Raw genomic sequence first — 27,617 nt, 5'->3', positions numbered from 1 at the left:
CTGGGCTCAGCCTGCCTTGGGAGACCCCGTATGGAATGAAAGTGAGCTGCTCCCTCCCTATGGCCACTGGGATGCCCCATCCCAGGTTAAGATCCCGAGCTGGGGTAGGCCACGCGCCTCACGCCAGCGACCACAGGAGCACCATTCTGGGTGGGTATTCTGTTTAATGCCATTTTCACCAGCAGGCGTTGAACCAGGGGCATGTTCCCCGGCTGCCCAAGAGACCTCAGGTATTGGGAGCAAGCCCTTCACAAGCCAGCAGTGGGTACTGGGGTCCCTGGGTGGTCCCTTCTTGGGTTCAGCAGTTTCCTTCCCCACAAATGGGGTACCTGTCAGAGGCCTGGGAGCCACGCCCTCAGAGCGGGGAGCCCACTTCTGCCTTCTGCACCCGCTCACTCCTGTGAGTGCCATCGCAGTACGGGGGTTTCTGGGTGGCCTTGCAGGTACAGAGGGCCACTACACGGGTCTCCTGGGCCTTGAACTTGAGTGGGGATAGGCCAGTGCGTTGGAAGAAGTGGGAGCCATCACAGAAGGGCTGGTAAGGGAAAGAGAGAAGTTAGAGACGCAACCCCACCTGCTGGGCTGAATAGCGCACAGTGTTTAGGGCTCAGGCTCCTGAATGAGACTGCCTGGGCCCCCTAGTTTTACCTCCTTCATCTGCAGTGTGAAGGTAATAGGAGAGCAGTCCCTAGGCAGTAAAACAAATAATGGTTCTTTTGCATTTTGCCTGTAGGAAGCGTTCGGTAAGTAGGAGTCTTTAATGCATTAGTCTCTGGGGGATCCAGAGGGCCAGGATAAAAGGGCAGAATTTTCAAGGTGAAACAGCACTGATAGGTTTTTTGATTTTTGAAGGTTTATTTATTTATTTAATTTTTGAGAAAGAGATGGGGCACAAGTGAGGGGGGGGGGCAGAAAGGGGGAGAGAGAGAGAGAAGCTGGGCTCACCCGAAGTGGGGCTCAAACTTACCCAATTCGGAGCTCAAATTCTCCCGATGCAGGGCTCGAACTCACAAACTGTGAGATGATGACCTGAACTGAAGTCCGATGCTTAACTGACTGAGCAGTTAAAACCCCACTGATAGGTTTTTCTAAAACATCTCTGATGGGGAGTTTGGGTGGCTCAGTCGCTTAAGTGTCCCAACTCTTGGTTTCGGCTCAGGTCGTGATCTCAAGGTTCGAGAGTTCGAGCCCCACACGGCATGGAGCTTGCTTGGGAGTCTCCATCTCTCCCTCGCTCTCTGCCCCTCCCCAGCTTGTGTGCTCACTCACTCAACTCTCTCTCTCTCAAAATAAGTAAACTTAAAAAAAATAATAAAGTAAAATGTCTCGGGGTCTCCACCGGCTCGTGAAATTCATTTCCATCCACATATTCTATGGGTAAAAACTTCTCCGTGTGGGAGACAGCCTGCCATGTACAATGCTTTAAGACTGGGGTATCAGTTTTGTTCGGCTCCAGGAAACATGGGCGCATGTTACAGGGAGTCGATGTTACAGGGAGGAAGGGGATGTCCCACGGGGAACTGGCTGCCTGTTGCAGGAATATATTTCCCATCCTTCCGAAAGCTGCTCAAGCAGAGACTGGGTAATGGAAACTGAGGCCTGCCTTGACTTGCTAGTTAGGCAGGCCTCCTGACCTAGGGTAGGGTAGGAGACGAGAGAAGTATACAAATAAAACCCAGCAACCTGTCCCAGAGGGCAAAAGCCAAGAAGGCAGAGTGCCAGACTTGTGCTAGGCCACACTATGGCTGGCATTCCCTAGAGCTGCTCCACCCTCACGAGGACCCGCTCAGGGTCAAGAGAGTGGCAAAGTAGGACTTGGGACCCTGGGCTGGGGCACCACATGACACCGCTTGGAGGCGCACAGTTCAGAGCTCAGTTTAGGAAGGAAAGGGGCTCAGAGGCTAAGAATGTGGGTCAGGTTCCTGCTGGAAGGAAGGCTCCTGGGGCGGAAAGGAGAGGAAGGTGAGAGCAGGCAAGGCGACCAAGGAAGCCCCATCACTAGAGGCTTTGCAGAAGACACTGGCAAGGGGCACCTGGGGGTCTTCCCAATGTTGGGGTCCAAAGCCTGGGAACCTTTGGCTCAGATGCTTCCTGGAAGGGGGAAGAGAGGGGGAGAAAGACAACCCAGCCTCCCTCCTTTGAGCGGGGGGGGGGGGGGGGGGGGGGGGGGGAGTCCAGACCACGCCTCCGAGGGGTCGCACCAGAAGAGGGCAGAGCCCTCTCAGAATTCAGAGAGACTGAGTTTCTCTGGCCTTGTGTCAAAGTGTGGATACAGAGAACAGGGAGCTCAGGGCTGTGGGTGGTGGTGCTGGCCAGACAGCATTCTTTCACCCCCAGCCTCCCTTTTTGTGTGCGTATGGGTGGGCGGGAGGAAGAGGAAGGTCTTGGGCAGGAGCTCCCAGGAGATACCTGTTGTCCCAACCAGGGGTGTCATATGTTAATGACAGGGGGTAGGGGTCTCTCACCTGCTGCTTGCTGCGGCCACACACACACCACCTGTAGGTTTTCCCAGCCACCAGCTCCACCCTAATGGGTGTCTTCAAGGCCACCACGGACTTGGCTGGCGTTTTAGGGAACCATCGGGCCTGCGGCAAGGGAAGATGAAGGGCTTGGGGTCAGCCCCATGCCCAGCAAGCACTTTCCTGCCTTTGGACTTGTCCAGTTTCCCAGTGGCTTAGGGCAGGCTTCCTCTGCAAGAGGCTGATCTGATGCCACCCCACAAGGACATTCCCCCAGGTTCCCACAGGACACCATAAGGACTCTGAGCTCCAGACAGGGAAGAGATTTCAAGCCCATGTAGGCGCTCCGGCTGGCTTCTGGGCCCAGCTACCTTCCTTTCAACTCCAGGCTCCCACTTGGGGACTAGGAAGGGAAGGGCCAGGATCCTGCCAGCCTAAGCAGGGTCACCTGCACCTGGGGCTGTGTTTATCAGGCACTGCTGTTCCCAGCGTGGAAGCCTGGCTCCCTGCCCTGTGCCCTCTGGTCACCCTACCTCCCCTGAGCCAGTGGGAAGGTGGCTACAGTCAGGGCTTTCTGAGGTTGGAGTCTGGGAAACAGGGCTGACTCTCTCGTTCCTTCTCTGATCTCTAGTTTTAGGGTCTCTGGGACTGGGGGTACTTGGGCGGAGGTAAGGGGAAACTGGGTACTTACCAGCCAGGAGGAGACGCCCCGCCTCTGATTCAGCGTCTGCAAGGTATGTAGGCATGACTAGACGGTGGTTTGGAAACACACAAAAAGAAAAGAAAGAAAAAGTCAGTGGAAAGCGTTGGACTTCCAAAAGGGTCATCTGGGAGGGACGACAGGACCCGGCGGGGGAAGGGGGAGGTAGCAGAAATAAGAGAGTAAGAAAAAGGGGTCACAAGACAGGAAGTGGAGTTGCTGGAAGGTGCGGGGGGCACCCAGCCTGCGCTCAGCGGGGGAGGGCCACAAGGCGCCAGGCGAAGCGGGACTTGGGGACGCGCAGACGCGGGACAGCGGGGCGGGGCCCTGGAGGGGCGAAGGGGCGGGGGTGGGCAGGCGGCCGGCGGCGCGGGCTCGGGGTGCTCACCCAGGCCGCGAGCCGCAGGGGCGCCCCCACGCCACCCATGCCGGTCCCCGCCGCTGCGCCGCGCCGGCTCCGCCCCGCGCCCGGGTCACCTCTCGCTCCCGCCCTCCCGGCCGGCCCAGCCCGCCGCGGCCCGGAAGACGCCGCGGGGCTCCGCGCGGGTGGGAGCCGGGGCCTGCGCGGTCCGGTGCCCGCCGCCGCCGGAAGCCAGGCCGCCCTCCCCCCACCCCCCCGCCCCGCCCCGCAGCCTCCCCGGCCCCCTCGGGGGCGTGTGGCGGGGACCGTCCCGGCGTCCGCTCCGGTTGCTGCGTGCGCGCGGAGCCACCGGCGGGGAGCTTCGCCTCCGCCTTCCTGGCGTCCCCGTGTGGGCGGGGACCTCCCGGGAGCCGGCCTCTCTGGCGGAGGCCGAGGCAGCGGCTCCGTCTCCTCACCCAGGGAACCTGCTTTTTCAACAGATTCCCGCCTGGCCCAGGCGTACACATCACGTCCCTGTGGGTGGGCACAGGTATTTGGGTCTTTGGAGCATACCGGTGCGCGAACTACTCGTTCTAAGTGCTTAGAGAAATGGAACCGACCCCCCCCCGCCCCCGCCTCCCTCCCGAGGATCCCACAGTTGGCACGCCCCTCCCTTTCCCTTCAATAAAGCCAGACAATGCAGGGGTCTTTGGATTTTTTTTTTTTTTTTTTGTAAAACATTCTTTTATTAAAAGAACAAGTGCTGTTTACGAACTGCCCTTCGTACAAATAACATCCGTTATACAAAGATACAAGATCCGGGTTATGCACAATTCCAGGCTCGGAAGTGAAAGGAGGGGGCATTGCCTTTCGGGCTGAGGATATAAAGGAGGTTCTAGAAAGAATGTAAAAGGAGCCCCTGGGTTTGCAAACTCTGGCTTCCCCTCCCTGCTCCCCTAGGAAGGGTCTGCTACATTGAGACAGGCTGGGATGGACAGAGGGAAATGGGGCTGGGAGTCAGGGTTTGGGTCTCCAGTCCTGCCACCTGAGTCCCAAGTTGGGCTGGAGGAAGTGAACAAAGGACAATGAAGGCACCCCTCAGTCCCCAACTTTTCAGTAGATCAAGTCAAAGTGGTCGGGAGCTGGACACACTTTGAATCCAGATTGATGTGACTGGAGGGAGCCAGGGTACTGTGCCCTGCCCCCTCCACATTCCCCACTGAAGGGACCTTAATCCCTCTGGGCACCTCGCCCCAGGAAAAATACATTGATATAGAGGAAAATTGGGAGCAAGCTGCCTACTCCTAACTTTGGCCCACCGCTCACCAGGGAAGATGCTCGAAGTTGGCCAAGGGGAGCCCGTGCCTCTGAAAAGTTGTCTGCATTTCCAGCTCAGGGGGGAAAGAGAAGTGTGGAGGTTACCCTTTCTCAGAGCTGGCCCTGGCTCTGGCTCCCCTCACTTGTCTAGGCCTTCCCCAGGAGTACTTCCCTAGCCCTCAGTACAGGAATGGGTGGGGTGCTCTCGGCCTCAAGGTTAGGGCACCAGGAGGCAGCAGCAGACCCAGGAGCCTGAGGGGAAGACACACACAAATAGGAAAAACTTAAAAAAAAAAAAAAAAAAAAAAAAAAAAGCAATCTTTAAAGTGTCATTGTCTATGGAAAGGATCCATCAGCTCTGAGCTAAGACAATCAGTGCTACATAGATACCCTCCCACCTGGGCACAGCCCTGCACTCACACACACAGGGACAGACAGACAGCCACATGGAGGTGGTGCAGTGGGGGGCAAGAGAGCCCAGGACCAGGAGGCCTGGGTCCTGAGGGCTGGTCCTGGCTCTGCCCGAGCCCCTGCCCCTCCTAGGCTTGGAGCTATCACCTGTGAAGCAAGGAACTGGCTCAAACCACCCCTAAAGACAGGTCCCTTCCAGCTGTGACATTCATGCACCAGTCGTGACTTCGGAGCTGGACAGGGGTTCTGCATGCACAGCCCTCACACCTCCACACTGAGCGTGATTACACACGAAGCTCTGCTCATGCATTTTCAGACTTCATTTCCGCCCAGCAAACCACATCCTTTCGCTCTGCTAGGTAGAGATATACAAATCTGTGTCTTTTTCCCACTCCCCATCCAAATTCGTCCTGGAAAAAGGGACCAAGGCTGGGAAAGGAGGGTGAGGTCAGTATAGCCATTCCCCCTGCATTGGGACCCTGAAGATCTCCAGAACTTTCTTATAAAGCTCCCTCCGAAGAAGGAAATGTACTCTCTCTCTCTCATGCCCCTCTGTCCCAAACTGAGGGACAACAGCAATCCATACCCAGCCTGGGTCCCTTCTTCAAATCTAACCTACCTGGTGCTGCACCCCAGCCTGGGGAAAGCTGGAAAACAAAAGACTCTTGGAGATGAGAACCCCAGACTCTCGGGTGCTGGGAGGGAGGGGGGAGGTCTTGGTTCCAGTGCACTAAATCATAGGGACCTCTCACTCTCTGCCCCAGCAGCCTTGGAGCGGGTTTACTTTCCTCAGCATCCAGAACAGAAGTTGACTTCAGTTCTTAGAGGGCCGGCCTTGGGCAAGGGTGTGAGTGTGAATGGGCAACTCTTCTAAGAACCTCTGAAGGTTATTTTTCTTTTCAGTGGTTCGGGGGCAGGGAATTAGAGAGCTTAATAGATGAAGATGAATGAAATGCTGAATTCTATCGTTTCTTCCTAATTGATATTTAGCATTAATAAAAAGTGAGTATTTCTGAGGTCATCACAACTGCCTTCCCCCCTCCCCCCAAGCCCTTGCAAGTGCCTAAGAAATTGCCTCTGAAGGATTCCCACCCACCCCCTCCTTTATCAGCTCCCTAACATCTTACAAAGTCTTATCAACAGGAATATTAATATTATTTTCAGTATCAGAAAAAAACCAGTTGAGCAGCACAGGCAAAAATATATCTGCACTACGTTTCTGTCGTTGCCAAAAATATACACATCTTCTTTTCTTTATTTAAAAAAAAAAAAAAACCAACAACAACAAAAACCCAAACGGAAACACACACACAAAAAAAATCCACACATGCAAACACTGACGAGACATGAGCTTCAGGGAAAGCTGGAAAAGCCTTCTCCTGGCTCCAACCCCAGTGCAACTGAAACACAGACACAGGCTTCACCCTTGCCCTTCTCTCCTGGCTGCCCTACTGGCCCCTCACTCAGCCTTTGCCACCAAAGGCTCTGAGCAGGTGGGGGCTCTTTAAGGTGAGAATTGCCCCCACACCCTGAGGGGGGGAATAGCTGGTGGGTGAAGGGACAGTTGTCAGGTCAGCTCAAGCTGAAGGCTCCCCTGGTTGGTGGGGGCAGGGGTGGGGGTAGGGTGCAGGGGAGCAAGCTGGCTAATTCAGGGAGGGAGGTTTTCACTAAAGGAAGTGGCACTTTACCCCCCCCCCCCTTTGCCCCATCCCCCCATCCCTGGGACTCCCTTCGTGCCAGGGAAGCAGGACAGACCATCAGCGGCGGTGGGGGGGGGGGAGAGGGGAGGTTTGAGGGGGCACTGAGACCATGTGGGGTCTGGGGGAGGGAAGGCAGGATATTACCCTGATTCAAAGCCCCCAGCCCCCGGTTACTCTCCAATATTGGAGTACTGTTCTGGTTTTGTTAACCATTCACGCCCCAGAAAGGGACCAAAGTTGGTGAGGTGGGGAGGGTGCAAACAGAAGCTGGGAGCCCCCTTCTGGTGCCGCCTCATCTGAGCACTGCTCCTATCCCTGCCCTCGGCTGCCCCAGGTCCAGGGGGAGTCAGACAGACAGACGCGAGCACACATACACACATACACACACGCACGCAGACACACATGCACAGGCTCACAGGCACACGCTCTCTGAGTCAGGCAGCTCCATCTTCCCACCCTCCGCACTCCTAAATCCAATAGTGCAAACAAGGGACAGGGCACTAAAGGGGGCTGGGCCTCCTCCCCTGCCCTTCCCCAGCCCGTCACTGGGGGCTCCAGAGAGGTGGGGAGGCCTGGGCTGAGTTTGATGCCATCCTGCCCCTTCCTCAGCTCCCTAGTCTGTGGGCTTTTCCAAGCTCAGCTTGTAACCCTTGTTGGGGCGCAGGGGCAAGGGACCGGTGAGACACAGTCCAAGGGATCTCTTCTGCCACCTGCCCAAGTTGGGAAGAAACTGCAGGTAAAGCAGGACTACTCCTTTCATAAGAGATTTCCGCGCAGGGGCAGGCCCAGGGCCTATCCCTCCCCGCCTCTCCCCACTCAAGTGCTGATCCATTTTATGTGGAAGGTCCAACCAACCCCCCACTTATGCCATGGCCCACTTTGCTCTTGGAGGACCTCAAAACATTTGCTGAGAGTGGGGGCTCCTAGGTGGGCTTGGAGCCTGTCCTCCCTCTGAGCCCCTCACAAAGGGGTCAGTGCAGGGGGAGAGGGGGCCAATGGAAGGGGCATCCCTCTCCGTCTCAGTCCTCGGCACCAGGAGCACCCCACACTCCCCAGGCCTCGGCACATGATCTGGGCTGAGGCTCTCCAGTGTCTGGGTGCAGGTGCCTGCTCCAGGCTAGGACCCCTCAGGCCAAGATCTGCCCCCTCCATCTGGGGGTCAGGAGGGGCTGGGTGGATTTAGCCTTTTTCCTGGTTGGCTGAGGTTCCTTTGTCAGCGGTCTGGAAAGAGAGGAAGGGAGGCTGGGGGTTTAGGAGGTGTCTGGTCCTAACACCCAGTTGAGAACAGCTGCCTGGGTCAAGGAAGCTGTTGTAGGGTACAGTGAGGGAGCCCCGCTGAAGCCCCTGCCCTGGGCTCTTGGGCTAACGTGTTCTTTATTTCGTGGGTGTTCATGTGTGTGGGAGGGGGGGAAGCAGGGAGGGGGGGCAAGTTGCCCTGCACAAGGGCACCCAGCTAAGCAGGTACGTTCCAGCCAATACCAGCACCCTGGGCTCTGCCTGTATACCTTAAGAGGAAAAAGAGAGGACCTTTCTCCAAATGGGCCACCCAGAGCATCATCTTTTTCTAACTGGTCCACTCAGAGAGGAAACAGACTTTTCTAACTGGTCTTCCCAGAGGAACACTATTTTCTAATTGGTCCTTTTTCTGTTAGCCCATGCTCAGAGTTTATCGTGGATCTAGCCCAGGCCCTGGGGTCTGGGGCAGGGCACTTTGCTGGCCTAGGGGTAGTTTCCTTCCTCCTTCTGATGACACATCTAATGATGTACCTTCTGATGTTCCACCTCTGCCCATCCCGGAGAAGGGAGACAGGAGGACGGCCTTGGGCCCCCTACTCACCCCTCCTTTGGGACCACTGCCGTCCGCCCCCGACAGGCTGAGGAAGGGGTTGGTCTGGGCAGTGAGGACTGGAGGTCCGCCCGCTGCTGCTACTGCTGCGGCCGCAGCTGCTGCAGCCATGAGACTCGTGTTGTTGCCAAGCGAGGGAGCCACCAGGGCTCCGGCGGGCAGCAGAGGTGGGGCAGACGCCGTGGGCAGCAGGCCAGGGGTGCCCGCGGACAGCAACGGGGTGGAGCTTCCTGCCAGCAGGCTGGCCATGGGCAGCTGGGAGCCCCCGGCCATCTGCAGCCGCTGCAGCTCCCGCTTCTGCTGGATCTGCTGGATCATCTGGTAGACAACAGTCTGGTGTTCCTGCAAGGGGGCCACACCACTCATGGGCCAGTGGTCCCCAGGGCTAGCTTGCCCTGCTTGGCCCAGGCCCCATCCCATCACCCTGGAACTATGAGGAAGGAGACCTGGGGGACCGTCAAGTTTCTGTTTCCATCTCCCTACCTGGGGACTCAAATCTTCCCATCTGGATCAGAAAGCAGTCACTGCCATCAGTGTTTGGCAACTGGGGCACTACTGGCCAAGTGCTGGAGAATGTTTAACATCCTTGGCCCCACCCCCTCACTGAATCAGTTCCTGTTGTTATGACAACCACAAATGCCCTAGGGGTGGCACGACCCCAAGTTGAGATATAACTAAGCTAGGTCAATAGTATTCCAGCCCCCCCACCTTTTGTTTTGTTTTGTTTTGTTTTGTTTCATTTAAGACTCATTTATTTTTGCTTTAAACAGGCAAGGCATTTTCAGTGTTCCAAAAACCAAAACAAAATATCAAGGTTTACCTTAAGAGATCTTGCCCCCACCCCTGTTCCCATCGGGCCCCTATAGGTAACCAGCTGAATTGGTTTCCTGTGTATCTTTCTAATGTTTCTTTAGGGGAAAACGATTATGTTTTCTATTTTTTCAACTCTCTCCTTTTTAAAAGGAAGAACTCCTTTTCTCCACAGGAAATCTTAGCAGAACCCAGCACGTAAGACAGACCCAAAAGGGGCTGCTCCGGTTGAGAGGGTGTCACCTGCTCAGCCACAGACCCTGAAGATCCCCCTGAAGATCCTTGGGGCTGGGATTGGAAATGCTCAGTAACTGAGGACCCACCACTCTCCAGACCTTGTCACTAGGATGTTATCTGGGGCCACTGGAGCACCCCTTCCGCAATGCCCAGGGGCCTGAGAGCAACCCTCATCCCCTTTGCCCCCACATGCCCCACAGGGGCCCAGCCTGGGGCTGCCCTCCCTCCTTCTATGCCGGCCTGGCCCAGGCTGGCCCAGCCCCTGACATGGGCCCTCCCCACGGAGCTGGAGCAGGCTGGGAGGGGCGGGCATTACCGGGGTCAGCTGTGGGGAGGCCAGGAGCTGTTGGAGCTGCTGAAGCTGCTGCTCTTGCTGCTGCAGGAGATGTCTCTGCTGCTCGGTTAGGCTGAGACAGGGGCACAAAACACACACTATGGAAAGGGGCAGGGACATACGCCTCCCCCCTCCCCGCCAAGTTCCCGGACTCCCTCAGACCCAGGTGGAGAAAGGCAGGGATGTGCGGTTTTGGAGGGCTAAGGAGAAACAGAGCGAGCTCAGATACTGCCCTGGGAGGGATACAAGTCAGATGGAAGAGCTTTCCCAAAAGGGAAATCAAGATTGGGGGTGCAAGAAAGAAACCGGCGACTTTGTCCCTGGAGAGCTACCATCCAGAGGGCACTCACATCTAACATCTGGGGAGTACCTGGGACCAAGAAGTGACTAGATTCTATACCTTGTGAGACTGGAGAACATTTTTCCTTTAAGGGGGACTGTGGGTGTTTGGGGGAGTCCCTCCCAGAGCCAGCCTCCCCGTTCCCTTCCCCAGGCTGAGCTCTCCCTCACCTGTTAAGACAACCTGGCAGCTGCAGCGTGGGGGCCCCGCCAGCCTGGCTCAAGCCCGCAGGGTTGGGGGCGGCAGCCCCATTCAACCCCCCCAGGAGCCCATTGAGGGGCAGGGCCCCGCTGCCCGCCAGCCCCCCCAACAGCCCCTCAGCCATGGGCATGGCCCCCAGTCCCGCTGCCCCCGGTGCCCGACCCAGCCCGTTCTGCGGCTGGGGCGGGAGCGGGGCAGGGGCCCCGGGCAGGGCCAGGGGCAGAGTAGCAGGGCTCTGCTGGAGCAGGGGCAGCGGTGGGGGCGTGCTGTGGAAGGACAGCGACGAGCTGCTGCGGCTGGGGCAGCCTGAGTGTGGGTCCTGGGGAGGGAGGGGGAAGGGAGGGGTCAGAGGGGCAGGGGGCCAGCATGACCTCTCTGGCCCCCGGCCCAGCACCCACCAGCATTCTCACAGAGCACAGCCCCCCTCCACCTCACCCAGCAGAGCCACCCAGGAGAGAGAAGCAAGGCCCAGGGATAAAGGCTAAGAATCCAAAGAGTCCTTCACAAATCACGTTTACAAATCACTTCCTGGGGGCCCAGCACCCCTTGCAATCCTGGTTTAATCATGAACAGTGACGATGGTGGTGGCCATCTAGCGAACCAGAGCCAGGGTTCAATGTGTGACCTGTACCATCTCGTTATTCCCACACGTGGGTGAAGCCATTGATTCTTAGACAGGCCCTGTTAACTCTGCAGGCAGGAGAGCAGTGGCTGGAGTGAAAGGCTCAGGTTCAAACTCTACGGTCCACAATTCAATGGCTTCACTGGCTTCTGTGTTAGTTTACTCACAACGTGGGGGGTGATGGCAGTCCCTACTCCACAAGGTTATTGTGAGGGCTAAACAAGCCAATGCTTTGAAAGCCTCAGCACAGGAGGTGATTTCAGAGGGGGAGTCTGTCATTAATATTCGCTATGATGATGATGGTGATTGCGCAAGTATGTTAAGAAGCCAGTTCGATTCCAGTAGCAACCACCACATAACAATAGCGACCGGTACCCCAACCCCCACCAATTACACAGGGATTGTTTTGTGTGAGGCACTGTAATAAGCCCTTCACAAATACTTCTCAGGGGCCTTCCCTAACCACCTCATAACTCCAGAAGAACCCCACCCCCACTCTTCCTCACCACCCTCAAATTATTTCCACTTTAGCCCCTTTCCTGGTTCGTGATTATCATTTTCTTGGATTTACAGTCTACCTTCAGGAGCAGGACTGCGTCCGTTTTGCTCACTGATTGCGTAGCCAGTGCCTGGCATCAAAAGTAGGCACCTCATAATCATTATTTATTGAAGGAATGAACGGATCAGTCAACCAACTGCTCAGCCAATCACTTCACTGCCCAGCCTCCAATAGCTGTAGGGTGGAGATGAGACCAGAAGGCCCTGGCGCTTCCCCTCCTGCCCCCCCCCCCTTGCCTCTCCCCGCGGCGCCCACCTCGGAAGACGTGGACAGAGAGTTGTCCAGGCCAAGGCTGTTCTTCCCCGGGGGGCTCTTGCTGGTGCTTAAGGAATCGCTGCTGCCGGCTGAGGGAGGGGAGCAGGGAAGGAGGTCAAGGGCTGGAATCAGGGCCACGTCGCATCGCCCGGCAGAGGCCCCTACTCCCAGACTGGGTGGGAGTCCCCTTACCTTGGGGAGGCAGGCCATAGGGCCCAGGGACTGGGCCGTTGGCGGCAGGCAGGGCGGCAGGCAGGGCGGGGAAGGGCACAGAGAGCTGCACGTTGAGAATCTGCAGCCGCTCCTTCTTGGCCGTCAGGCTCAGAATCTGTTCCTGAAGCCGCTGGTTTTCCTTCTGCAGCGCGTGCAGTGCCTTCAGCATCTCCACGACTGCGGAGAGAGGGTGAGAGCGCCTGAGCCCGCAGGCCTGGAAACGGGAGGCCAGGCCTGGGGGCGGGGCGAGAGAACCGGAGGCGGGGCCTGGAGGGCGGGGCCTGGAGGAGGAAATCGGTCTGAGACCTAAAAAGAGAAGGCAAGGCGCCTGCCGGCGAGACTTGGGTGAGCTCGGAGAGGCGGGACCTCGGGAGCCGGAGGTGTGAGGACTGGGGGCGGGGCCTGAGGTTCGCGGGTAGAAGCTGTGATAAGGGTTGTGGAGGCCGGAGGAAGTTGGAGCAAAGGAAGGTAAGGGCCAGGAGGCCGCGGGGGCCGAAGGCGGGGTGCACAGGTGGCGGGTCCAGGTGCGGGGCCTAGCAAAGGTTAAATACAGATCAGGCCCGGGTAGCCAAGAGTTAAGGCCGAGGCGGGGCCAAATGCGGAATCTTAAAAGGTCTGGGGACCTCGGAGAAAAAGGTGACCGAGTCTGGGGGTCCTAGGGCAGGTCTCCCAGCCCGGCTGCACCCCTCCTCACTGTTGACACCGGCCTCGCCGTCGCCCTGCTTCTCCAACAGCTGCTCCATGTTAGTTGTTCCGGGGGCTGCTGGGTCTAATTGGCTGCCCCCGCAGGATGCAGACGCTGTCTGGTCAAAGAGTGCGGGGAGGCTGCTGATGGGGGACCTGGGGTCAGAAGAGAAAACCAGGGTCAGGCTTACCTCACGTCCCCACTCCTGTCTCCCTCCTCCTCCCTCAGGGGTTCCAGTCGTCCCCTTTTGGACCCCACCCTCTCCTGGCGCCCTTCTCTCCGCCCTCTCCTCCCCTCAGTGTCCCTCCAGCCCCGCTCCCAGCCCCTCCCCCAAGCCGCCGCCCCCTCCCTCACATGGAAGACAGACTCTCCTGGGGGGAGGTCCCCCGACACCGGAAGCTGCAGTCCTCCAGGTCTGGCTCTTGGAAGGAGAAGGGGAGCAGGGATCAGCGGGGAAGGGGTGCCGTCGGCCTCACGGTCCCCGCCTGGGAAGTGGTGCGGGATCTGGGACTTGACCGCACACCCCTTTCCCCCAGCATCTCCCCCAACCCCAGACTGGCAGTTCTAGCTCTTAAGACGCTGGTAGCCCTGGCTTAGAAACCTGGCCCCTTGGGAGGCACAGCCAAGGGATCTGGTCTCTTCCCCTTTCTCTAGGCACAAAGGCGGCCGCTGCCTGGCTTCTTTTGGAACCCCCTCCCAATTTCTTCCCTGGTGTTTTCAGGGTTATAGAAATTCGGGGTCTACACAGTCTTGGATTGAACTTGGGCCCGATACTTGCTCTGTGACCTTGGGCCTGCAACTACAATCTCTGAATTGGTTGTGATGAAGATTAACAATAAGGTAATAAATGTGAAGTGTTAGCTGTCCTGCAGCAAGCCCGTAATAACTGTAGCTATTATAGTTTTGTGCGACTTTTCACATTCATAAACTCACAAGTTGGGTTGCCAAACCTTTTTGTTGGGCCACAGAATTCCAATGTGCGGTTTGGAAAATGTAGTCACCCTGCGCTGTCGGGTCATTAATTCTGGAGTCGGATTCGGCCCCTTTTAGAAAGTTTACCTGAACTGGCGGCCGGGAGGTAGGCTCCGCCCCCTAACCGGCCAGGTGGTGTCTCTGTGCCAATCAGCTCTCTGGGGCTGGGACAACTCTCCCGGGAGAGGGAGGGGCGCTTGTGAGCCTCCCCCTTAACTCCTAAATACCCGGAGAGCAGGTTGCCCAGCTAGTGGACTCCCTAGACGCCCATCCCAAGGACTTACTAAGAGGCCAGCGGGGAATTACGCTGCAGTGACCAGAGAACGGGGCTTGAAGTCAGGACCAGAATTGAGCTCCAGCTCTGCCCTTCTCTACTTGAACTGCCTTGAGCAAGTCATTAAGCCTTTTTCTTCTGTGAGATGGAGCAGTAGTAATTAATTCTGCCAGGTCCTACCCGTCCCATCAGGGGATTTTAACGTGAAAGTATACCCTGGTTTGCTGTGTGTGGATTTTTTTTTTTTTCAGGGTGGGCAACGGCCAGAGGGAGGGGGCAGCCAGAAAGCCCTCCCATCCTTTCTGGGGTGACATGCAGGTGACGGGTGCCCCTTTGGTCTTTGGGAAGAAAGGGGAATGGGATCGGAGACACGTACCTGTGTGGCTGCTCTCGGCCTGGGTGAGGAGGGGGTTAACGGCACCCATGGGGGTTCCAAAGATGTGGGTAGAAGGAAGGCTAAAGGTAGAGCCAGCCAGAGAAAACACCTGAGGGAAAGGAGGTATAGTCCAGCCTGGTGGTTATTCTTGGATCTAGGGCACAACTGTGTCGGGGGAGGAGGGGATCAGGTAGGTGTACTGGGGAGGAGAGAGGGCCAGTGAGAGGAAGACATTCTCAATCTCCCCCATGGAGACCTGGGGTCCTAGGCAGCCTGTCCCCCACATGTCTAGGGATGGAGGAACCCAGGAGTAAGGCCTCACCTGAGTGGTGGAGATAGAAGCAGAGGAGGAGGGGAGGGTGCTGGTGAATGGGGAGCGGCTGAGGCGGGGCAGGGCCGAGGTCCCTGGGGGCCCCAGCAGGCTGGAGGAGAGGGGGGTGCTGCAGACAGCTCGCAGCATTCCACCACTGCCGCCGTGGGAGATGGGGTCCTTATTACTGGTGTAGATGCCTACAGGCAGAAGGAGGACACAGAGGGAAGCTTAGTCACCATTCCCCCTCGCCCTTCCTCCACCAGGTGGCTGGGGCAGCCCCTCCCCAGAGAGAACACTCCCCTGGGTCTGGCCACACACAGCAGTCTAATGCTCTCGCTACAAAGATGTCACATCTGCCTGTGACGTCTGCTTGATGTACCCGCTTATTAGACTGCCCTGCCCAGACCTGGGGGAGTCCTGGCTTTTCTATTAGGTAGGTCCTGTTGGCAGTCTACCCCAAACTCTCTCACGACAAGCCTGCAGATGATGGGTATGGGGGAGTGTCTTAGAGGTGACTATCTCTTCCCTCCTTTATCTCTGTCTTTCGGAGCAGCTTCTATCATCTCCCTCTCACTGCATGTTTATGCCTCTGTTCCCTCACTAGAGTGGCTGGGCCCTGAGATGTCCAAGGGTCACTAACCTGCCCCTAGCAGGGGAGACTCCAGGCTCAGGCTGGGAAGGCTCCCTGAAGGCCCAAAGGTGCGGGAAGCCAGACCACCCAGGCCAGAGCTGACCAGGGAACCTCCGGAGAAGGGTGAAGCAGCAGTGGCAGTAAAGCCAGCCAGCTGGGCACTGGGCAGCGAGGGAGCAGCTGGACCCCCAGCCCCCTCCTTGTTCCGGCTGCCCTTGGGACGTCCTGGTCCATGTCGGCTCCTCTTGCTAGCTTTGTGCTTCTTCTCCTTCAGGCCTGTCTCGGGGGTCTCCTCAGCAGGCGCAGGGGCAGCACTCAGTGTGGGCATCCGCTTGTGGGTGCCTGCTGAGGCCCCGGACCCCGACACGTGGGGAGACTTATAGTCTCCAGGGGACGGGGCCCGGGCCCGGCCCGAGCTGGACGTGGTGGTGGAGAAGCGCATGATGGGCCCAAAGCCAGAGAAGACCACCTTCTGCTCAAAGAGATCAGCCTTGGGGGGCTCGGGGGCTGAGGGAGAGGGGGGAGCCGAAGGGGTGGGGGCTGCGGGCTTGGAGTACTTGTCCTCCTCTGGCTGCTCCAACTTGGGGAATGCCGAAAAGTCGGGAGAGCTCTGCAGGGACGAGACTGCACAGAGGGAAAACTGAGTTACAGCTGGGCCCCATGTCCCTCCCACCCCACTCCCAAGGGCACTAGCTGGAGAGAGCTCTGGGCAGGGATTGGGGAAGCCACCGTTCCTGTCCCAGCTCTGCCGCTGTCTCTATGTCTTGGGACAAGTGTCCCCAGCTCCGGCTTTCCCACATGTGATAAAAGAGAAGGAGAAGAACTCCTGCCTAACTGATCTCACTGTACTGTAGAGATTATAGGAGATCATTAGTGTTGACACTTTAAAAATGCCACCTTATGGCACAAGGGGATAACAAGTGCATACTGTTAGGGCAGCAGAGGAGTGGGACCTGAGAGGGACCGGCTGGCGGGGGGGGGGGGGGGGGGCGGTTTGGAGAGGAGTCATTTGGTGGGGATCTCCCATCTTTAACCAATTTAAGAAGCAAATGAGATGCAAACCAGTATGCAGAGGCCCTTGCTAGAGAAGCTCTGGGCTGGCTGAAGGCTGTCCCACCCCCAGCTTCCTCCAGGATGCCCACACTCACCTGCAGGCTGGAAGGGCCCCCCAGAGGAGGAGGAAGAGGAGGAGGAAGAGGAGGAGGAGGAAGAGGCGGAGGTGAAACTGCTCACACCTTTCCCACTGCTCAGTTTCTTCCCCTTGTGACTCAGGCTATGGCTGGAAGACTTTTTCCCCTTCGAGTCCCTGCTGCTCTCAGAGGTCTCCTGAGTGCTGGCCTCATGGTGGGAGGAGGAGGAGGCTGAGGAGGGGACCTGAGAAAGGAGGAGAGGGAAGGCTCAAGGCCCGCTGTCCCCGCTCACCCAAACCCGGAAGTGGGGCAGGAGAACACAGGGCTCAGGCTCTACAGGGAGAGCCCAAGTTTGCTTTGGAAAGGACTTGTGGGTGGGGAGCCCAGAACAGGGAAGTGGGTGTGAGGAGAGAGGAGTTGGTCTATCCTTCACCTGAGGCAGAGGAGAGTGAAAATAGTCCCCAAGCCTGTACTGATGTGCCCATCTGATCATTCATCCTTTAAAGAAACGTTTAGTGGTGCCAAGAGGGCTGGACTTGGATGGGCCTGTGCTGGGGAGAGGGACCACTGCCCCGGCCCCATCCTTGAGGCCTCCAGTCGCCACCCTGCCCTCCCCGCACACCCTGAGCTGCACCCCAGCAGATACCCCGATTCCTGGCCACGCTTGTGCCCCTCCTAAACCACCTGAGCTTGCAGTGCCCAGCCCTCTGCCAGGACAGCCTGGCTTCGCTGTCCCCGGAAAACTTCTCATCCTTCCCAATTCAACTTGGAAGTTCATGAAATTCTTCCATGGGGCCACCTGGATCCCTGGGGTGGACCCAGTCACTCTTATCCCTTAGTTCCAGAGCTCTGTGCACTCACATCAGCCACGTCAACAGTTGCCACACTGTTCTGAAATACACAGTCCCTGTGTCCGAGGCTTCCAGCAACCCCTCTGAGGGCAGCAGGGTAGTGGCTGGAGGAGCATGGGCTCTGGGGTCAGGCAGAGCTGGCTATGAGCCTCGTGGGCTCTACCATCGACTGCTGTTACGTTATTCGGTCTCTCAACCTCGCTGAGCTTGTGTCCTTACCAGACCAACTATGCCTCTTTGGAGAGTCACGAGGAGCACAGAGCCAGATACGTAGTATGGGGTCAATAATGATGACGGCTCTGATGCCAGTGGCTGCTATTATTATACCGCAGAGACAGTGTCCTGTGGTAGGTTAAGAGTACAGGCCCTCAAGACTGCCTGTGTTCAGATCGCGACTCCACTACTTACTAGCTGTGTGCTCTTAGGTAAATTACTTAACTTCTCTGTGCCTCAGCTTCTTCATTTATCGGACAAGGTTAAAAAAACAAAACACCTAATTCATTGGATTACTTTAAGGATGAAATGAGCTAATAATCCCCACGTACTCCATCCATCCCCCTGTTCTAGAAGTGACATTGGCATGTGGTGAGTGAGTGAGTTAAGGCTTCGTATTACTGCCAGGGATGGTGCGTTTCCTCCTGGTAGAGACCAGGTATTTAGTACATGAACAAATGCTAGAGGAAGGATGGATAGGGCGATGAGAGCCACCCTTCCCTGGGTGGAGGCCTGGTCTCTGTCTTCCTCTTTGTTCTTTTCAACAGCTGGAGTTCTGAAGGGAGCCAGATGTGGTTCTGAGAGCAAGGGAGGAGAGGGGCTAGGGGGAGGGGTAGCTGAAATGCTGGGGTGGGTGGAGGGGGATGGGCAGAATGCTCCTACATGTCCAAGGGGACAGCTGGCCACTGGGAACTCCCATATCTTTGGCCATATTTCCACCTGCGTAAAGGCCCCAGGGAAAGGTCAGGGGGCAGGAATGACAAGCTTTTCCAGGTGAGCCCTGGAAAGCAGGCTGGGAGGGGGTTACCGGGAGGGACAGTTGCCACAACATCACCCTGGAAACCTGACACCTGAGCCTCCTGCTAAGATGCCCAGAGTTCCGCCAACCTCCTCAGGCAGGTGGAGGTGAGTGGGTCCTAGTGGTGACAGGAAGAAGCAGCTTTTCTCCAGGCCCCTGTGCTCCTTCTGTGGGTGGTGGGTTGTGGGGGGCGGTGGCTGGAAGGAGGGGAAGGAAGGGCTGCTCTGGCTTGGATTAGCGACTCCCTAGCCTCGGGTAGGGCCTGCCGGTTGCTCCTCCAGATGTTGCCCATTTCTGGAGACAGGCCTGACATACCAAGCCCTGGGAAGGGTGGGAAGAGTGGGGGTTTTGGGGTGCTGTCCATGGGCCTGCCCCATGCCACCATGGATTTCGGTTGGGAGCCAGGCTCTGGGCAGGGTCCTGATGTGGGGGAGGGGGGAAAGCGAAGGGGTCCTCTCTGCCTATCTCTGGGGAAATGGGCCCCAGAGCTTGGAGAACCAGCTTGAGTACGGTGCCCGCAGACAACAGCTCAGGGCTGAGGCTCTGTCTGGACACAGGCAGATGTAAACATCTGGCAGCCAGCAGGCAGGGCAGCACCCCCCACCCCACCCCACCCCTACCCTCCTGGTTGGTCAGTGGTTGGTGGGGCTGAGGAGCACAGGCACCCGCTGGGCTAGAATAGGGGAATGGAGAGGGGTGGGGTGGGGTGGGCAGTAGAGGCACATTAACCAGAAGCTGCTGAGGCAGTGCCCACAGTCCCTGGCTCACTCTGACCCTCGCGGCGTGCCTCCCTCCCCTACCGTGGCCGTTCCTCCTGGGTGTGGGCAGCAGTACCTTGTCAGCAGTGGGGACCACAGGCGGGGTGAGGATGCTGGGGGGTGACTCAGGCCGCTTCTTGTGCTTCTGTTTAAGGCGTTCTTTGTCCTTTCGACTCTGGGGAGGGAGAAGTGACCAGATACAGGTTGTGGGGGACAGTCTGGGGGAGGATAAACATGACATGTGCATGAAGAGAGGGGTCGCCTCTCAGGGATGGCCTTTGTGGGCATCATCTCCCCCTGTGGAGGGACTGGGGGACTTAGGCTGGAGGAGATCGGCTCAGGCAGGTCGCTCTGAGAGCCAACAGCCCCTCCCCCTCATCCTCACTGCTTGCTAAAAATAGCCTGTCCCATTATCACGCCAGGGACACAGAGCACCACACACATGAGCGTGTACCTGTGAGGGTGTCCACCTGGGGCGCGGAGCCGTGCAGAGGGTTGGGGACCGGGTGCACCGTGATATATGGCGCGAGGGGACATACAAAACTGGGCTGACACACGGCTAGACTGTGGAGGTGTCTGCAAACGTGCAGGGCCATGTGTTGAGGGCTTGGGAGACACTGTCACGTCACGGGGAGGACATGGAGATACGGAGAGCCCCAGAGAAGCCACGCCCTCATCTTACCCTCCATGCCCCTCCTGTGTCACTTTCTCAGCCTCCTGCTGGCCCTCAGTGGCCTCAGAAGAAGGAAGGGGGCACAGGGGCACCTTGTGGTGGCTTCTTAAAAAAGTTATGTGTTTGCAAGTGTGGGCAGGAGGGGGAGAGGAAGAAGACATTTATTTACCTTCTTCTGGCCCCTTTCATGGTGGGAAGGGTGCTTCTCCTGCTGGGTGGACGGAGAGGCTGACCGGCTTCTCCGGCCAGCAATAAAGCCGCTGCCACCTGCCCCTGTACCACCGCCTCCTGCTCCTCCGCCACCCCCGCTGGCATGCCGGGATGTCTTCTGGGGAAAGAATAGAGAGGAAATGCCAAACCCTCCTTTCGATAGCTTAGGAGAAGATTCCTGAAAGTCAAATGATCCCGGGGGCCAGTTCTTCCCACCCGCCTTGTCACTAAAAGGACCTTGTATCTTCAGTGATGCTCTGCTCAGCAAAAGGCATCCTCTAGCCTTAAATGCCAGCGCTTCCCAAGCTGGCTTATCCAATGCAGATTCAGCAGCCGAGGCCCAGAAGAGCTAGAGGCGTCTTGGCCCCAGCAAGGTACCACTGCAGGTAGGACGAGGACCTGGGGCTCTTATTTTCCACCCTCCTCTTTCCAGGGTGCCTCTCGACCCCTCTCAGGCAGCCTGAGCCATGGCCCAGGTCTGCCTCTTTCTCTGGGGTAGAGGACAGAGGGGGGCCCTCACGGGGAGTCCCTGCTCCCCTGAACCCCATACCCCTCCTCCCCACCAGCCCAGACACTTCCCTCCAGCCACCAGCTCTTTCTCTCTTGATCCTGGCCCTCCCCCTCCACCAAACACAGTGGTTCCTTCCGTCCCAAAGGACCTGATGCCCCTAAGAAGGGGGAAGTAAACATATGCAACAGCAAAAACCCAGATACATGATCCTCGTGCTGCCTCTCCCCCCAGCCAGGGCCTGCCGCCTCCTTCCCTTCACTGCTGATGACTGCCCCCTGCCTGACAGCTTCACCTGTGCCAGACTTGCAGGTGTTTCCTCTAAGGTCACCCACTACCTCCCAACTGCCAAATCCAAGGACTAATTGCAGGCTCCGTCCCACCTGGTTGCTCCCCCGTGGTGGGTACCGCGCCTACCTCGCCAAGCACTAGACTCTCCCCTTCACGGACCCCATCACACCTTGCCCCACCACGTCCTGCTGGGCACTTGAGGATTCCAGCCCAGCCTTCTATACTTGGGCCTGCCACCACTACCCTGCCTGGGGGACAGACAGCCACCAATGCCGAACATCCCCATTTGGCACCTCCTATTAGCCACACTGAGCTCCCTACCTTGTCCTAAGTCCTCATCGAACCCTGAAACCAAGGTGACCGTATGATTTATGATCCAAACCAGGACACTTTTGAAAACAAAAGGGGGAACTATTAATAATTACACCGGGGTGATGGGCATGAAATGGAACTATCGAGGCCAGAACAGGACATGCCAACCCTACAGAAGGCCACTGCACCCCCTGTTCATAGCATTCCCAGGTGTCCAAGCACTGAGAGCCAGGATCCTACATAGTACCCTGAAATCCTCCTTCTCAGCCACCCCCACATGTGAGCCTGTCTACCTAGAAATCATTCTAGAGTCCAGCCTCCCCCCTCCAGCCCTGCCCTCCCCCCCCTTCTCACAGCTGTCTCCCAGCCACCAGCCTCAGCCCTTCGGATCCAGCTTCACAGTGGCTTGCCAGGGCAATCTTCCTAAAAAACAAACCTGATCATGTTACCCTCCTGCTTACGAGCCTGTGGCCTGGGGGTGAGGTCCAAGCTACATTCACAGTCCGGCTGCAGCCTCCCTTGCCAGGATACCCCCTAGTTTCTGGAACATACAGGTCTCTCCACAAACATGGAATAGAACCCCTCCTCCAGCCACTCCTTGGGCCCCTGAAGCCTAGGGCAGAAGCAGGCCCCGCTCCAGCCCTGCCTGAGCGTCCGGTCACCTCCTGCCTCATCCTCACCAAGCACCGTGTTCTGTTCACAAGTTCTCTTTTCCATCTCAGGACTTTGCCCATGCCAGTCCCTCCCCCTAGGACTCATTTCTTTCTGTCTTTGCTTGGCAGGTCCCCAAGGAGCTTGCAAGTCAAACTGTGTGTTCTGATTCCCACACACTAGCTGTGGGATGTTGCACAACCTAAGTGTGGGTCTTAGTTTACTCATCCGTACATTGGAACGATACGGTACACCGAGTTCTTCGGGTTGTGGGGAGGACCACATAAAACGACACATGGAGAGAGCTGAGACAGAGGCTGGGGCACAGTAACCCCCTCGGATGTCGGCTCTTACTGCTTCCACCTCCACTCAGCTCAAATGCTGCCTCTTCCTTAAAACCTCCCAGGCTCTGACAGGCAGAGTCTGAGCCTTGTCTTCTGGAACGGGCTGCCTGGTTCAGCCCTCTTTCGCCCACCTCGGGCTGGGCTTCAATCTGTTCCTTATCCAGTGGCACGCTCCTCGGGGCAGACGCTGGGTTCCTTCCACCTTTGTCCTACCAGTGCCACGCACCGGCCTGGCCCAGAGCCCACACCCTCTAAAGCTGACTTAGAGGGTATGGCTGACTGACCCACTCGTGCCCTGGCCGAGGAGACTCACCATTTTGCTGAAGTGGTATTTGCAGTAGCCACAGTACTTGACGTTGTCTACCTCCAGCACTTCCTCCTCGCACAGCAGGCCTGCCATTTGGGCACTAACCGGAAAAAGGTCAGCCTGAGAAGGGTGTGGCCACAGACCAGACCAGCCGCCTTCTTCCCACCCTCCAGGACCACCGCTAGGGTGAGGCCCAGACCATCCGGCGAAATCGCCGCCATCACCACCAAAGAGACAGTTGTCCATGGCAAACCTCGGAGCGGGTCGATGCGGCCGGCCAGGGATCCCGGAGAACCCTGGAGGGGGTGCGGGACGGGCAGGGGTCTCACCAGGTGACGTGGAAAGCTTGCCGACATCCATGGCGGTTACAGGTCATACAGGCTCCTGAGGCTGCCTTGCTCTCCCGGCCCTGCTCCTCGCAGATGTAGCAGGTCTGCAGGACACAGTGCAATTGTCCCCTCCTCCCTTCTCCCTGAGGGATCCCTTGGCCTTCTCCTCCACTCTATTTTCTCCCCGTGATCCTAGGTCGGTGCCATCCAGTGGGAGATTTTGCGATGATGGAAATTTTCCCTACCTTGCTGTCCAACACAGTAGCCACGAACCACACAGACTACTGAACAACTGACAGGTGGCTCGTGTGACTGAGGAGTTGAATTTTAAATTGTGTTTAATTTCAATTAGTTTACATCACCACATGTAGCCGGTGGAGACTAGATTGGATGGCACCGTCCTTGGGCGGGGAGCCCTGTAAGGCCGGGGACTATGTCTGCCTTGCTCACAGGGAACTTATGCCCACCTCTGGGACTCTGCACGTTGTTCCTTCTGCCTGGACCTGGAACCCCATCCTCCTCAAGGCTGGCCTCAGCCTAAATGTCGCTTTCCCTGACCGATTTATCTGATGTAAGTGCCGATGATTTATCTGATGTAAGTGCCCCCCCCCCACCCCACAAGGTATTTATTTCAGTACCTTGTTTGTTTTCTTCACAGCACTTACCACAAACTGCGTTTTTTTTTTATTTGCCTGTTTATTGATATTTACAGCCTTCCCACACAGAAGTGTGGGTTCCATGGGGCAGGGACCACATCTGTTTTGAGTACCTCAGCCCAGGTTCGGGCACATAGTAGGCACTGAGTAAAACGTGTCCAGCCAATGAGCAAGTGAACTGCTTGCTAAGGTCCACCCACTGGACCATGCAGTATTACCGCAAGGGAGGCTACTGCTTCACTTTGAGCCCCAGAGCATAAGCACGTGCCAGTCAGTGGCAGGTGCCTACCCACCTCCTGAGTCCCCCTTTCAGCTGGACAGAATCAAAGGACACTGGATGGAGAGAGAGAAATGGAGGGACCCAAGGACGGTGGGCCGGGGCGCGGAGCGGGGGCTGGTACAGGGCGTGGCACGGGCGGCTGACCTTGTTGAAGCGATCGTGAGGCACGTACTGCAGCACGATGGGCTCCATGGTGAGCACGTTGGCAAACTGCACCTCCGGGATGTAGAGGGCACATACCACGTGGGCCCAGCCTGGGGTGGCGGGGGGCTGGCCTCAGCTGCCATGGCAAGCCTCAGACCCTGGCCCCTCACAACCCCACACTGCGGACAGTCCCCTCCTCCACAGCCTTCCCATCAGACTCCAACCTCCATCCCCACCCTGCCCCCCTCCCCCCTGCAGTCCACTCCTGACTTCCCAGACCCTGCTCAGGGGGCCTTGCTGACCTCAACCGATGAACTCTGGGGCTCAGGGACCCCCTCACCTCCATTATCAGTCCTCTTCAATGCCCCGTCTTTGTGTGGGCACAGCTCACACCTCTGCCAATGCAAGGGGGCACAGGGATTTGGAGGGGGGTTCCAAAAAGGAGTGGGGGATCTGCTGAGCTGGGCCCTTCCTCAACACACTCAGAGGGCCCCAGGACGAAATAAGCTGTCTACGGGGGATGTGTAGGGATCTGGAAGAAACGGGGTTGCCCATGAGTGGTAACTGTCGGAGATGAGTGATGGGGACAGGAGGTTCGTTGTAGTATTCCCTCCACTTTTGCACATGTTGGAAACTTTCCATAATAAAAAGTTCAAACAAACTAACAAAAATAAAAAGCTCAGTGCAGGAGGTGGCGCAGAGTGAAGGATGAGCTGCGGGAGAGCTGGGTTGGTGATAGATGTGCAGGAAACAGGAAGTCCTGTGTGACAGTCCCACCCCAGCCTCAGCCTCAGCGTCCCCTAGTTTAACTGGGAGGAGACGCTCAGGTGTACAGAAGTGGGGAGGGAGTCTCAAACTCACCACCCTGGCTGCTCGCTCCTGAGATTCACATTTCCGGCAGAACCAGGGTCCCGTTGGCACCTGGACGATGCCATAGCAAGCTGGGGGTTGCGGAGAAGAATTGCCAAGTCAGCCCTGGTTTTTTCCAGAGCAACTGGGGGAAGAGGGTAACTCTAAGGGTTGCGTGTGGGGGGGGGGGGTGTTGTTGTTCCCCTGTCTGGAATCACTCACTAGACAGCAGGACCACAAGGAATGCCCCACAGCACATGGCCAGCCTTCAACCACACAACCAAACACTCCTGGCAGGGGTGAGAAGTCTGAGCCCTTGACCTTAAACTTCTAGAAGACTCCCTACCCCATGCTCTTTCTGGACCTGTTTCCCAACTCCTGCCTGGGAAGAGTCCTCATCATCAGGAATAGAGGAAACCAGAGGGACAACATTTACAACAGTCAAACACGTTTTGTTGTTATGGGGAGGGGGGGGGCATTTCTTAAAGGGCCAGTAAGAGAAGAGGTGGGGAAGTAGGGGGTCCAGGGACCTCATCTTAAGCCTGTAACTGTAATAGGTACAGGTCAAAAGGCAAGGCCAAGGGCAGGTGCAAGTGCAGGTAACCAATAGGAGAGTGGCGGGAAGAGCGGGCAGCGATAGCATTAAGGGCTGTCCCGGGAAGGGGGGGGGGGGGGCAGCTGGCTGTGCCAGACAAGCCGGAGATGCCAGCCTGCGCCCTCGGCAAGACTCCTCAAGGAGTTAACTCCCGAACCATGTGCTGTTGGGGGAAACTCCAAACCTCCCTCTTCTCTTCCCGGCCCCCTGCACAACCTCGCTCCTATCCGCAGCTCTTCCCGGAGGATTTTAGGAGTCCCTTCTCCCCTGGGACCCTTCTCCTCCCTTCCCAATTCCGCTCCTCCCAGTATCCGGAAGCGGGAGGGGGGGATGACCCCCCCTTGACCTCTCCCTCCGGGAGCCGGGACCAAAATAACCGGGCGGGAGGGGACACCTCGCAGGTAAACATTCCCCCAGCAGCCCCGACACTGGCGGTGTGGGGCGCCGAGAGTGCACTCACTGCCCCCTAGTCTGTCCCCAAACTCCCTCAACTTGGGGTGGGGGGCGCGGGACTGGAACAATAGGCAAGAAAACAATGCCTGACCCGGTCCTCCAGGACCGGGCGGGGGGAGCCCCCTGACGCCTCCCTTCCCTTCAGGTGGGGTGGGGGAGGGGCGCCCGAGCCCCAGGAGGTCCCCGGAGGGCGCGGCCGGGGGCTCCCTGCTCGCGCCGCCCCCGGGGTCCCGCCGCCCCCCGCGGGCCACCCCCGTACCTTGGTGGACAGCCACGCTGCACGCGTGCCCATCACAGTAGACCAGCGGGTTCTCGGCCCAGCCCCTCTCGTCCGAACATACGCAGCAGCCTCCTACCATCTCCTTCATACTCCCATGAGCTCCCTCCGGGGCTGGGGCGGGGGGCCGGCCGGCGGGGGTCGGGGGTCAGGGGGGGAGGGAGGGAGCGGGGGGCCGCGCGCCTCCTCGCTCCCTCCTCCTCCTCCTCCGCCGCCGCCGCTTCTTTTCTTTGCCTCCTCCTTCCTCCTCCTCGGCGTCCTCCTCCTCCTCCTCCTCGCTCGCTCTGTCTGGCCGCCCCCCCCGCCGTGCTCTCGCCCTCATGCCCCGACGGGCCCCCCCCCCCGCAACAATGAGACCCGCGCGCCGGGTTCGCCCCCTCCGCGCCGCGCGCCCGGCTACCAGGGCCGCCCGGCCGCCGCACAGCCCGGGCCCGGCGGGGGAGGCGCCGAGTGGCACATCGCGGGCGCCCGCCCGCCCCGCGCCCGCCCCGCGCCCGCCCCGCGCCGCCCGCTCACGCGCCGCCCCCCCGGCCCCCCTGCCCGGCCGCGGCAGCCATGGCCGCGCGCCTCCGCTCGCTCGCTCCCGGCCCGCCCGCCGCCCGCCGCCGGGTAAAGTCTTAGGTTCAGGGAACAAAGCCTGGGTTGGTAGGGAGCTTTTCGCTCGTTCACTCGCTCGCTCGCTCCGCGCGTATTTTCCCTCTTTCTTTTTCTTTCGGTGGCTGTCGGTTGTTGCGCCTGAGCTCTCCCTGTGCCTGCCCTTGCGTCTCGGGCCGGGGTCCCCGATTCTCCATACCCCTCCGCCCCTGCCTTCGTCTCTTCTCTTGAACCCCGAGGAAACTCAGAGGTGGAGATCGGAGGAAGGGGCGCTAGAAGGAACAGGAGCTACGTGGGCCGCTTGCCCTTCCGTGTCGGGGGTGCTCTTTGGGTGGCCGTTCGTGGGCTCTTTCCTCGGAGGCCCCTCTGGAGGGTAGACACTTTCACACGCAGACGTTTGTTCATTACACAAATATTTATTGAATGCTTACTGTGTGCAGCCGCTGAGATAGAGCAGTGAAACAACATACAAAACAGGTATAGATTCCTGCCCTCAGGGAGCTTCCGATCCAGCTTATAGACTCAGGCGCGCGCGCACAGGGACTCAGACCCCTTAGAGGCACACCGAGGCACCCACGGACACACAAACTCACCCCCAGCCTCATCCAGCCACACCACCGGACTCTCCCAGAGACACAAACCTCAGGTCCGACCCCGCAGGCACGCTTATAGACCCACGCCAGTTAAAGACCCACGACTACGGAAGTGCCTGCAAACAGCACAGTTACACTTGACCTCTAGGCACACACACCAGCACACAACATAAACTCACACACAGTACCCCCAAAGGATCAAAGC

General features: G+C 58.1%; 1 protein-coding gene across 6 annotated transcripts; it reads right to left on the bottom strand.

Annotated features, from left to right (window-relative positions):
- Positions 1–144: 144 nt before the first annotated feature.
- Positions 145–26,404, bottom strand: MLLT6 (MLLT6, PHD finger containing). Of its 6 annotated transcripts, none has more exons than XM_043584247.1 (22): positions 26,208–26,402; positions 24,913–24,992; positions 24,392–24,446; positions 24,052–24,161; positions 22,972–23,075; positions 22,649–22,742; positions 20,189–20,347; positions 19,423–19,521; positions 16,744–16,969; positions 15,605–16,219; positions 14,974–15,161; positions 14,652–14,760; positions 13,384–13,450; positions 13,039–13,184; positions 12,324–12,521; positions 12,132–12,220; positions 10,665–11,014; positions 10,137–10,227; positions 8,765–9,115; positions 3,151–3,207; positions 2,466–2,585; positions 145–535 (listed from the first exon to the last, which is right to left on the bottom strand). In XM_043584247.1, exons 1-22 carry the CDS (start codon positions 26,314–26,316, stop codon positions 356–358), a joined length of 3,597 nt encoding a protein of 1,198 aa, XP_043440182.1. In that variant the 5' UTR covers positions 26,317–26,402; the 3' UTR covers positions 145–355. The 6 variants fall into 6 exon arrangements, 5 of the variants coding, with proteins under 5 accessions (XP_043440182.1, XP_043440184.1, XP_043440183.1 ...); XM_043584249.1 differs by having other exon boundaries at positions 16,831–16,969; XM_043584248.1 differs by having other exon boundaries at positions 20,189–20,344.
- Positions 26,405–27,617: the final 1,213 nt, after the last annotated feature.

The sequence above is a fragment of the Prionailurus bengalensis genome, chromosome E1, assembly GCF_016509475.1.
Source record: "Prionailurus bengalensis isolate Pbe53 chromosome E1, Fcat_Pben_1.1_paternal_pri, whole genome shotgun sequence".
NCBI lineage: Eukaryota > Metazoa > Chordata > Mammalia > Carnivora > Felidae > Prionailurus > Prionailurus bengalensis.
Note: the sequence above shows the minus strand (reverse complement) of the source record. Positions and strands in the feature narration are given on the sequence as shown.

Excerpts from the sequence above, each read along its gene's own strand:
- MLLT6 (XM_043584247.1), bottom strand. The coding sequence starts at position 26,316 with ATGAAGGAGATGGTAGGAGGCTGCTGCGTATGTTCGGACGAGAGGGGC. Across the intron at positions 20,348-22,648 it reads AATACCACTTCAGCAAAATG|AAGACATCCCGGCATGCCAG; the intron begins GTGAGTCTCCTC and ends TTCTTTCCCCAG. Across the intron at positions 12,221-12,323 it reads CTATGGCCTGCCTCCCCAAG|CCGGCAGCAGCGATTCCTTA; the intron begins GTAAGGGGACTC and ends CCCCTCCCTCAG.